This window comes from Oratosquilla oratoria, chromosome 6 (genome assembly GCF_046742065.1).
Source record: "Oratosquilla oratoria isolate Oo_2021 chromosome 6, ASM4674206v1, whole genome shotgun sequence".
Lineage (NCBI taxonomy): Eukaryota > Metazoa > Arthropoda > Malacostraca > Stomatopoda > Squillidae > Oratosquilla > Oratosquilla oratoria.
The window spans coordinates 18,618,349-18,630,848 of NC_134782.1; the positions used below are offsets into that span (position 1 = coordinate 18,618,349).

At 45.6% G+C, this 12,500-nt stretch overlaps 1 protein-coding gene across 1 annotated transcript in view; it reads left to right on the plus strand.

Annotated features, from left to right (window-relative positions):
* Positions 1–8,527, plus strand: part of org-1 (T-box transcription factor 1) — a 276,894-nt gene extending 268,367 nt beyond the window's left edge. The window contains exon 8 of the mRNA XM_076186541.1: positions 4,818–8,527. Within this exon, the coding sequence (XP_076042656.1) occupies positions 4,818–5,224 (407 nt within the window). The 3' untranslated portion in view covers positions 5,225–8,527. The remainder of the gene's footprint in view (positions 1–4,817) is intronic.
* Positions 8,528–12,500: the final 3,973 nt, after the last annotated feature.

The following is a 12,500-nucleotide window of genomic DNA, read 5'->3' on the forward strand; positions in this document are numbered from 1 at the left end:
AATAGTGGTGTAGTAGTAGTACTGATAATAGTAATATTATTAGTAGTAATGGTAATCTCAGGACTTCATCAGTCGTTAGAATATTCACCATTTCGATATTGGCAAATTGCATGAAATAGAAATGACGATAAACACTTACGTAGGCACAGCTTCAGGAAGACGATTGCGTTAGATTTCGGAGTCACAGGTCACCCATACATCAGACGATGTTTGTCAAGTCTTGTGTATTTAATCCACTTCGTGGATGGTCGAAGAAGGCCGTGTGTTGGTATAGAGAGCTGCAATAAAGCTGTAGAGGTTCGAGGTCAAAGGTTAAAAGCAATGGGTTTGTAGTCATAAATAAAATGCACGAGTGTTATAGGTGTGACCTTTTTTATTATTTTGTTTTTCCATAAATCTTAGTCACTACTCGAAATGTACCAGCTAACGGCAAGTTGCAGATAAACGAAAAAAAAAAATTGTTTACGGAAGAGAATGAAACTACGTATCACGTAATCATCAATACTATCACGTGATTTTCGTTATTGGTGCTGTTATGAAGCCGTCCTTGTTGCTAAGTGTACAGTTGCCACCACTCATATGTACTACAGGGGCTTCGATGGTGGTGATGGCGGTGGTGGCAGCAGTAGTGGTGATAATGGTGGTTTGGGGAATGTTTGTGGTGATGGTGTTTATGTTAGGATGACATAAACTGAGGAGGAGGAGGAAGAGGAGGAGGAGGAGGAGGAGGAGGAGAAAGGGGAAGAACGGAGGTGAACCAACTTGTAGCTTACGTCAAGAGACAGAACAGGGGTCAAAGACATCACCTTTGCCATATGTGTACGGATAGCCTTAGAAGCTGGCAGTCTTGTTGACTAGATTCTTGATATCTGAGAGGATCTGGTGTTTCAGAGTTGGAGAAATGATGAAGCGAGGCAGGAGGAAGAGGAGGAGGAAGAAGAGGAGGGGGAGAAGGAAGAGGAGGAGGAGAAGGAAGAGGAGGAGGAAAAGGAGGAGGAGGAGGAGGAAAAGGAAGAGGAGTAGGAGGAAGAAAACGATAAGGAGGAGGAAGAAAACGAGGAGGAGGAGGAGGAGGAAAAGGAAGAGGAGGAGGAAGAGGAGGAGGAGGAGGAAGAGGTGGTTCTAAAGGACAATGAGAATGAGATGGAGAAGAAGACGAAAGTGGAGAACAAAGCTGGGGAAGAATCTGAAGGAGGTGGATGAGGCGAAGGAGGAGAAAGAGGAGGAAGAGTCGGTGAAATAAGAGGTGGAGGAGGAGACGAGCGTGGAAGGCAAAGATGGAGAAGAATCTATTGGTGGAGGAGGAGAGGGAGGATGAGGCCAAAATGTAGAAGAAAGCAAAGAAGGAGGAGGAGGAGGGCAAAATGACAAGACGGAGAAGAAGAAGAAGACAGACGTGGGTAACAAAGATGAAGAAGAACCAGAAAGTGGAGGAGGAGGAGGAGGAGGAGGAGGAGGCGACGAAGATGGCGAAGAAGAAAGCGAAGATGATGGCCAAGGTGTTTGGTAGGGAGCCATCCATCTTGAAGTCCCCCCTCCCCCTTCATCATGTTATCGTGTTTACACTTCATCCTACTGAGTCCGCCTTATCGCAAGGTGTGCAGACCAGGGTGGTCCTTAGACTGCGCAGGGTGGTCCACAGACTGTGCAGTGTGGCCCACAGTCTGCGCATCCGTAGGCCGGTGTCACACTGTGCGGCGCCGCCGGGCGCGGCCAGAAGATGGTCAAGTTCAATTAGCGTAATAAAATCACCTGGCGACAACCACAACTTGGTAGAACGACCACCGTCTCCCCCTGGTCGAACGACCATCTTAACATTTCGAGCCAAATGCCTTTGGCTTTGCTAGAGCCAACAACATGCCGCAACGGCGGCGCCGGAGAGTGTGACACCGGCCGTAGACTATACAGCGAAGTTCCCAAATTGCGCCTTGCGGTCCCAAACTTCGGAATGTGGTCACCAAACTACGCATTGTAGTTACCAGACTGCGCAGCGTGATCCCAGACTGCGTTATGTAGTTACACTAGACTATAGCTTGGTACCCACATTGCGTAGGGTAGTCCCCACGCTGCGCAATGTCGTTCCCAAATTGCGCAATAGAGTTTCCAGAATGCGCAGTATGGTACTGTGACTACACAACAAGGTCCCTTTAGAATTAAGTTATCACTTTAAGTATTTTATTCTGGCTAACGCCGAACAATTTTATTCAAATGGATAGGAACATCTGTGTGAAGCAAGTATACTGTGTAATAAAGTCAAACACCATTAATGCAAATACGAATTCAATAGCGAAACACATTTAATATATATGTATATTTTGAAAATCTAAATTTCCTGTAATTATATTCATTATGTCTGGAGATTGTGGTGGGGATGGATAGGCTATCTGCTTGGGAGATTGACCTAATAAGATCAAATAAACAGAGAAAGTTGAATGTGACTATGTTGTGACTGTGTGATGTGACTGCCACGTTAGTTAATTGACACTGTTCACACTAGCGGTTTGAACCTCAGCGGGTCATTTGCGGTGTAAGTCATTGGAAACGTCCATACACAACTAGCAGTTTTTCCTTGACTGTACGGTACCGCTGCGGTTTCCGCGCGGTTCAAACCGCTAGTGTGAACAGGGCCTAAGGGTATAACAAATACTGAACAAGCTGATCCTCAATCAGGTCTCACGCACAACAGCGGCGCGAGATTGTCTATAACAAAAACACTAATCCGGCAAAACTGAGACCCTGTTCACACTAGCGATTTGAACCGTGCGGAAACAGCGGCGGTACCGCATAGTCAGGGAAAAACCTCTGTTTATGAACGCTTCCATCGACTTACAATGTAATTGAACTGCTGCGGTTGAAACCGCTAGTGTGAACAGGGCCTTAGGCATATGTAGTGGTAAGATATAAGTAATTCAATGTAATTAAGTGGCTTCAACCACTGTTAGTCGACTGTGGCGCCACAGTGGTTCTAGCGGCTGTCTTGCAAACTAGGAACCATCAGCTTTAGAACACTTTCCCTAATCGTCGGATTAATAAGGTTGAGCCTATATAATTAATGTCGGTCTGAGAACTGTACTCGCGTCCACATGTGTGTGTGTATGTGATTCACCATGGTTTTGGATCACGTGTTGGACTCGTGGTCGACAACTACCCCCCCGGAAGAAAGCTCAGAGCTCATATATGACCGATCTATGGGTAATGCTCTGACTTTACACGCACGCACACCCCCAACTCCCCGTCCACGAGAGTTGGAGTAACAACCCCGCAGCGCAGCGATACTGAAATTATTTTAGCCCTGGACGGGATTCGAACCCGGACCTCCATGTGTGTGTGTGTGTGTGTGTGTGTGTGTGTGTGTGTGTGTGTGTGTGTGTGTGTGTGTGTGTGTGTGTGTGTGTGTGTGTGTGTGTATGTGTGTGTGCGTATGTGTGATCCACACAGGGTCACTGTTCTCACCTTGCAGCAAACGAGTCATGATTGCTTCCCTGGGTCTCACCCAGTTTGTTTACATTTCCGTTTTCTCTTGCCGGCGGCTCTTCGACGGCGCCGTGTGATGGATGGTTGTACGCAGGAGAACCGGGTATCTGGAGGCGGAAGAGGAGGAGGAGGAGAAGGAGGAGGAGGAGGAGAAAGAGGAGGGAGAAGAGGGAGGAGGAGGGTTATTGATGAGGTACCGTGGGAGAAGCCCCGAGTTCTTCGCTTCATCATCTCACCCTCGTCTCTTCCTTCAGGAATCCTGGTGGTTCAAACGTCTGAGAACAATGCGCAGCTGGAGTGTAAAGTTCCCGTGCACTTGTGGCTATAGAGCGCGGTTCATACAATCAATGTTTCGGCACCAAGTTCCCCCTTTTCTCGGCAGCTTTTTCCCGAAAAAAAAAATGGGAACTTGGTGCCAAAAAATACTCGTGTGAACAGCATTTACAATCGCTCAGAATGGTGAAATGCAGTCAAAAACAAATTACTACGGTTTAATTCTATTTCGTTTAATTCCTTACGTACCAGAGAGCGGGGGCTAACGGCTGACGCCAGGCGATTTTATTCAACTATGTGGTAGCCCAGTCGATAGATGAAGAGTTCCCCTAAAAAAAAAAAAAAAATAGAATAAAAAAAAAAAAAAATCATCTCATGAGTAACAGGAATACCCAAAAGAAAATGACTTTACGTCAAAGTTGTTAAGTAGCGGATGAAGATGAGAGGCCTACGCCAGGAGGCGCTGAGTAACTGCGGCCGAAACTTTGCCCTATTACGCACTTTAAGGACTGTTGGGGCAGTTAACTAATTGTCACTGCTGGGAATTGGAAAGAAGTGCGGGATTCAAACCCACAACTAAGCTAATGCGAGACCAGTACGCTTTCGGTAGCGCCTTAAGCTTTGTAGGAATGTCAGTTTGGGGCATATATTAAAGGAAAGGGGAAGGTGGAGCTATTTGATAATATCCTCCACCCGGAACCAAGTAGAGAAGATTCCAAATGAATCTGCCCTTTTTCATGAAGAGAAAGTAAGTCTGGTGTCAATATAGAAGCAGTTTAGCCAATGGTGTAGTCAGTGAAGGGAATAAACTTCCGCAGATGCTACGGAATGAACGCAAAGAATATGATGAGGCGTTTGCTTTTGTTTTTCCCGTTTTTTTTTGGGGGGGTCTTCCTTTTGTGTATTTTTGTCTTTTGTCTTTTTCTTCTGTATCTGACCTCGTTATAAACCAAAAGGCCTCCTATCGGCATGTTTTGTCTTCGAAACCTCTTGTAACAGATTTGTTGATGTTAAGGATACTATGTACTCGTATATGCCACTGACTACCTTCCCTCCTCCTCTCGTTTCAGATGAATGCGAGGGGGACACCAGCAGCAGCCTCGTCTCGAGGATGATGGGCGGCGCGACCATGAACCCCACAGGGATCCTCCAGGGCACGGCGACCTCCCTCCAGCACTCCCACGCCCTCGGCACGCCCGTTTCCCGCGGAGGTCCCGTCACCGGGGGCGGGGGTCCGCCCGTACCTACCGTCGGAGGAGATCCTAGCCAGTGCGCCCCTCTGAACCAACCTTACGCAGCCGACGTGTGTAGCTATGGCCCCATGTACGGGGCTTACAACTACGGGGGCGTGAAGGCAAGGGCGTCACCCTACGCCCGCACCTCGCCCGTCTACCCGCCACCCTACCCGACGCCCGCGCAGATCAACTCTCAGCTCTACAGGCAACCGCCCAACTATCACGACTATTCGACCAGATAGGAGACGCCCCTAGCAGAGGAGGCAGTGGGGCGGTGGTGGGAGGGGGAGAGAGGTGATGGAGGAGGAGTGGGGGGGGGCATGGGAAGGAGGAGGGGTGCGTGAGGCTGCTCGAAGTGGTGACCGGGACTTGCGGTGGCCACCTCAGACCGTCTGCTTCTACGATGCCTTCTTCAGATGGTTCTTGGAGTCTTGAAGAAAGCTTCTAGAGGTCGAAGATGCTTTCGAGATGTGTCTTCATACGTTTCATCCTGGAGCCAAGGAAGAGGAGGAGAAAGAAGAAGAAGAGGAGGGAGAAGGAGACCGACAGCAACAGTACAAGATGAACAGGAAGATGAAGAAAGAAACCAGAGGACCTTATATTATTTATTTTTTTCTTCTTTAGGAGGGGAAAGTAGAATAGAAATTATATTATTTTCGATATATCAGAAACGCTTCGAATCATCTTTCCTCTGGTTTGTTTGCAAACCATAAGAGAAAGAACTCAAATAAGAACTCACTGTACACATATCTCTAACGCTGGGTTTAACGACACACACAAAATGCCCAGTATATGACGTCATCACTCAACCATTGACGTCACAAATCGACCAGTGACGTCATAAATGGTGACGTCATAATCTCATGTTTCGGCTATGGACTGTTTTGATATCTGATGTCAGCCTGATACCTGATGCATATGATGTCAACTGGATCAGTGACGTCACAACTCAAACAGTGAGGTCATAACTCGCACACGTAAGGTCACTGAAGCGGTGACCTTGCGTGATGCGGTGAAGGAAGCAACAGCACCGTTTCGTGGTTTGTGTGGAATAAGCCCGCTTGAGGACTGAAGATAAAGCATTTGGGATTGCACGCAACAAACCTTCTCACTATTCAACATTGTAAATAACGATACGAATTAACTTTTGCCTTATTACACTCATACTTGGTCGCCAAGGCCTATATGGACACAGTGGCCCTGTTCACACTAGCAACTTGAACCACCGCGATTCAATTACAGTGTACATCATTGGAGGCGTTCACATATAAGCACGCAGTTTTCCCTTAAGTATGTCGTACCGCTGTAGTTTCCGCGAGGTTCAAACCGCTAGTGTGAACATGGCCTACAAAGACTCCTGGACAGTTGGATGGAACAAAACATTACCCAATCCCGCCCAAAGCAACGTTACTAGGAGATCGACAGAGTACTGTACAGGCAGCTGCTTGTGTCCCTTCCCTGCTCCACAACCATCACCGAAGAGATGTATAGATACATAGAAAAATGTATCTTTGTTCACTGTTTTAAAGTCAAGAGTCTGTGAATGGGCTTCTGTAGAAATCTGTATCTTGTAGAGCAAAGCTCAAGCTTGATACAACATTTTGCATTGCGTTATAATACATTTGTGAAAACTCTAGCAAGCATTCAATGCAACAAGATACGGTATATAATCCAGAAGATTAAAAAAGAAATTTGATTGTGGGTAACGGAATAATTTCAAACAGATCTGCGACATGACGTCATCAGTGACCGTTATGTCGGTTGAAAAAATTAGCTTCTTGACCTTGGTTTTCCAACAGAGGGTCCATCCAGAAGGTAGATATGGAGACTCTTTAGGCAGCCATCTAATCTTTATACATTTATGGGAAACAAATAATACATTCTGAGAACATACAGGGTGTGATTTGGACAGGATTCATAAGATGTATGGTGCTACATAATGGAAATTTCATACATAATCACTCTTCAGTAATGAACAAGGTGCTAATCATGTCAGTAGAGTGCAAAACACTATGGTGGGCACTATACACGGCCAGTACTTAACCCCTCAACTGAATAAAATCACCTGGCGGCAGCTGGATTAGATGTAATAGTCGCCATTGCTGGTGAACCTTTTGGTTGTTTGAAGCCGCAACCGTGGCTTGGTGTAGTAGAGTGATTTAAAAAAGCAAATCCTGTGATTTGATGTCACCCCTCAGCTAAGAACTACTCCATGGGTTTGTGAAAATTACCCTATGCAAAAGCTCGTAGTAAAAAAAGGACAAAGATTAAAAAAATATATATGCATATATAATAATGATCGATGGCAACTCATCTGATAATTGTCCCAATTCAGTCCGTTCACACTCACCTCAATTGTGTTCGTATTTATATAAAAAAAATCAGTTACAATACATTAGTGTTTTCTAATGATATGTGCTTATCAATAGTACCGGATATAGTTTTGCTATTTATGACATGCTGAAAGTGTTTTTGAAAAAACAAACAATCGGAACGTATTGCAGTGCTTTACAAGAACAGCCTTGCTATTTATAATCAGATGCACGAAATCTGACAATTGCGAGAGATTGACATTGATAGACATCTTCCTGTGAAACAGACTATACCCTTGTAAATGCAAGAGAACTCGAGAAAATGATGGATATATATATAAGAAAAAAATGGAAGAAAAAAAAATCCAAAATGTATCGTGCCTTCACTCACCGGTGTCTTTATTCTCTTGCATTTGTCTTCTTCACTGACCACATATATGCCTTTTGTTTTGCTCCGAATTTTTTTTTTTTTATCGTACGAGATTATCCTATTTTCCCCCACCCTCTCCTACGACGACGCTATTCTCATTTCTAACATTGCTCTTCCCATTTTCACTTTTCATTCTGTCTGTCATTACGATTTGCAACATTACCTTGGATATCATAATTTTTTGTTTTATTTCTTTTTTGAAGGCAACGTATGTCTCTGGACCTAGAACATCACGTTTTCCTTTACAGCATGTTAGACTTTTGTCAATTTCCGATTCGTTTTCATCAATCCTTATTTCTTTACCCTTTTGACCCAGTTTTATGACACGTCCATGACACGAGGGTTCAAGCGATAATCTTCTGTTTTGTTGCTTTGTTTACATTTTGCATTTTCCCACTTCCTGTGCTCTTTCTCCTTCCGCCATCTTTGTTTACATATGAGAGGGAGATCTTGTAGGAATACTGTGTCAAGCTACAAGTAGCCTTCACACTAGGCACCTTTGCCCTGGGTGCACGGACTTCTGGGGCTAGTAAAAGTCACCAGCAACTAGTTTAGTCTAAAGTAGTCTAAAGAGAATAGTTGGATGTTAGAACAAACCGAGTAAGGGACATACTCATCCTCTTGAGGAACAAAGGGCTGCATCACTCATCTCGCTGAGTCAAATCACATTTTTTTTTTTGTTCTGTGTGAAGGTTCCTCAAGTCTTCCTACCCTTCAGACATTTAATTTTTCTCATTTTTCTTGCGTTCATTGTGACGTATCTTTCTCCCTCCCCTTCTCTCTCTCCCTCTCCCTCCCCTTCTCTCTCTCTCTCTCTCTCCCTCCCCTTCTCTCTCTCTCCCTCCCCCTCTCTCTCTCTCCCTCCCCTCTCTCCCTCCCCCTCTCTCTCTCCCTCCCCTTCTCTCTCTCTCCTTCCCCCTTTCTCTCTCCCTCCCCCTCTCTCCCTCTCCCTCCCCCTCTCTCCCTCTCCCTCCCCCTCTCTCCCTCCCCTTCTCTCCCTCTCCCTCCCCTCTCTCCCTCTCCCTCCCCTTCTATCTCTCTCCCTCTCCTCTCTCCCTCTCCCTCCTCTTCTCTCTCTCTCCCTCCCCCTCTCTCCTTCTCCCTCCCCTTCTCTCTCCCTCTCTCTCCCTCTGCCTCCCCTTCTCTCTCTCTTCCCCTCTCTCTTCCCCCCTCTCTCTCTCCCTCCCCATCTCTCCCTCTCCTTACCCTCTCTCTCTCTTCCCCTCTCTCCCTCTCCCTCCCCCTCTCTCCTTCCCCTCCTTCTCCCTCCCCCTCCCCCTCCCTCCCCCATTCTCCTTCTCCCTCCCCCTCTTTCCCTCTTCCTCTCTCCCTCTCCCTCTCTTCCTCTCTCTTCCTCTCTCTATTCAGTTTCTTCATAGGCTTGCTTCCCATTACATTATTCATACTTTTCTCGTTCATTTTATTTTCTGATTATATTTCTCAGTGTTATTCCCAGCACATAGTACCAACATCTGAGGGATGAAACCTCATTATATCCTTATAGCATATCTTTCAAATTATACATTTATATAGATATTATATATATATATTGACACGTATAAAGAGATGTATATATTGTTATGTATTTTCTCTGTATGTACTTTTGCTATGTGTAAGTTGTACGTATGTGCTTAGGAGGATTTGTGACGTCATGGAGGTTGTAAGTAATAAGAAGAGTAAATCAAGAACGAGTTTCATTTTACCTTAAAAAAGCCAAGAACTATATGTGTATAATGTATATATATATACATATACATACATATATATATATATGTATATATATATATATATATATATATATATAAAGATAAATAAATGAATAAATGAATAAAAATTTGATAAAATAAAAAGCACACACACATACACACGCACGCCCGCACGCCTACTCTTAGTTTACGCACTGTAAGTACCCTATTGTTGGAAAAATAAATTTGACAAAGGTCAACGAATGTTTAATACATCTAAACAAGAAATTTAATAGTTACCTTAGAACAAACTCTGTCCTCCAGACACACAATGTTAGGCTGGTAGTCTGCCCCACGTTGGGTGCCGAATGCTATGCTGGCGGTCTGCCCCACGTTGGGCCGTCAAATGTTAGGCTGGTTGAAGGCAAACTCTGGTGGATATAGAGTTGGTTATTTATCAATAAAATGTTGAGCGCCAGTGGGGGGGGGATAAGACGGCGAGGGAAGTGACGACTGTGTTTCAAGTCGTCTCTCCGGGCGATCTGCTTGCGAGGGAGCAAAAGCGGTGGTGATGGTAGGGTGGAGGCAAGAAAGCAAGAAGTAACGAGCTGTGCTCACGTATGCTCCTCCGAGGCTATCTGCATCTTCGGGCATTGACCTATCCCTTATATACACGAGCATGTCATGACCCGTGCTCCTAATTGCAGTGAGGCGAGGGAAGGCGGAGTTAAAACGTTCTGACGCTGGTGACTCACGAAGAGAGAGGGTAGGCGTTCCTCAATAAATCCAGTGTTAGGTCACGTGCTGGCTTTGTGTGATGATCATGAGGCAGACCCTAGCGCTGATTAGTCATCCTGAGGTCCCACCAGTGATTCCCTCAAGGAGGCTTTGTCCCACCCGTGGGCCTCAAGGAAGTTCTGGGTCGCGTCGCAGCTGGGTAGATGCGAGTTGTCCCATGGGGCCACTTGGGGGTCAGTAAGATCGTAAGACGCCGAGAAGAGGTGAGGCGAAGGAGTGAGAACCGATGTGTGACGATGTAAGGACAGGTCGTGAGGAGTATTCCTAACACACTTTCTTTCTTAGAACAGATCTATTTAATTACCTTACTAACACTTTCTGAGAAACCTGGTTTGTGTGCACGAGACCTAACATTCTCTCTACCTTCTACCACTCTCTACCTCTAACTCTACCTGACTCTACCTCTCTCGACCTCTCTGCTTCTCTCCTACCTCTCCCTCTTTTTCAACCTCTACCTCTCTACCTCCCTCTTTACCTCTACCTCTACATCTCTCTGCTTATCTCTACCTCTCTACCATTACCTCTCTACCTCTAAATCTACCTCCCTCTCTACCTCTAAATCTACCTCTCTCTACCTCTACCTCTCTTTGCTTCTCTCTATTTCTCTACCATTAACTCTCTACCTCTAAATCTAGCTCCCTACCTCTACCTCTACCTCTCTCTAAATCTACCTCTCTCTCTACCTCTTTACTTCTCTCTACCTCTCTACCTACCTCTCTCTACCTTTACCTCTCTACCTCTGCCTCTCACTCTACCCCTCTCTAAATCTACCTCTCACTCTACCTCTACCTCTATCTCTACCTTCCTTTCTACCTCTCTCTACCGCTACCTCCTCTCTACCTCTACCTCTATATATACCTCTACCTCTAACTCTCTACTTCTACCTCTATCTCTACCTCTATATACCTCTCTCTACCACTTTCTTTCTGTACCTCTCTTTACCTCTAACCCTCACTCTGCCCCCTCTCTACCTCTACCATTCTCTTTCTTTCTTTATCTCCCTCTGTCCATTTCTACCTCTACCTCTACTTCTCTAACACTCTACCTTCTACTACTCTACCTCTCTCGACCTCTACCTCTCTAACTCTATCTCTACCTTTCTACCTCTACCTCTCTCTTCTTCTCTCTCTCCCTCTACCTCTTCCGACCTCTACCTCTTCCGACCTCTACCTCTTCCGACCTCTACCTCTTCCGACCTCTACCTCCTCCGACATCTACCTTTTTCGACCTGTACCTTTTTCGACCTCTACCTCTCTACCCACCTCTCTACCTCTAAATCTACCTCTCTACCCTTACCTCTCTACCTCTAAATCTACCTCTCCACCCTTACCTCTCTACCTCTAAATCTACCTCTTTACCTCTCTGCTTCTCTCTCTACCTCTCTACTTCTAATTCTACCTCTAACTGTTTATACCTCTACCTCTGACTCTACCTCTAACTGTTTATACCTCTACCTCTAACTCTACCTCTAACTGTTTATACCTCTACCTCTCTCTACCTGTTTACCTCTCTCTACCTCTACCTCTCTATACATCTACTTCTCTACCTCTAGGTATCTACCTATCTACCTCCACCTCTATCTCTCCTTCTCTACCTTTCTACTTCTAACTCTACCTCTAACTGTTTATACCTCTACCTTTGACTCTACCTCTAACTGTTTATACCTCTACCTTTAACTCTAACTCTGTTTATACCTCTACCTCTCTCTACTTCTACCTCTCTCTACCTGTCTACCTCTCTATGCATCTACTTCTCTACCTCTAGGTATCTAACTATCTACCTCTACCTCTATCTCCCCCTCTCTACCTTTCTACCTCTCTACCTCAACATTTCTACCTTTTTACCTCTCTACCTTTCTACCTCTACCTCTTTACGTATCTATATACCTCTCCCTCTCTCCCTCTACATGCCTCTCCCTCTCTCCATCTACATACCTCTACCTCTACATACCTCTACCTCTGACTCTACATACCTCTACCTCTACATACCTCTACCTCTGACTCTACATACCTCTACCTCTGACTCTACATACCTCTACCTCTGACTCTACATACCTCTACCTCTGACTCTACATACCTCTACCTCCCTCTCCCTCTCTCTCTCTCTCTCTCTCTGTCTCTCTCTCTCTTTGACGCTTACCGCCACTGATGCCTCCAGCGGTCCCGCGGTGCCGCGAGCATCATTAGACAGAGATTAAAATCGACCCCAGCCAGCCAGCAGCGGCAGGGCTGTCGTCTTGTGGCGGACGCCGCCGCCGCAGACGATTCTGCCCTGCACTGACGTCATTCACACT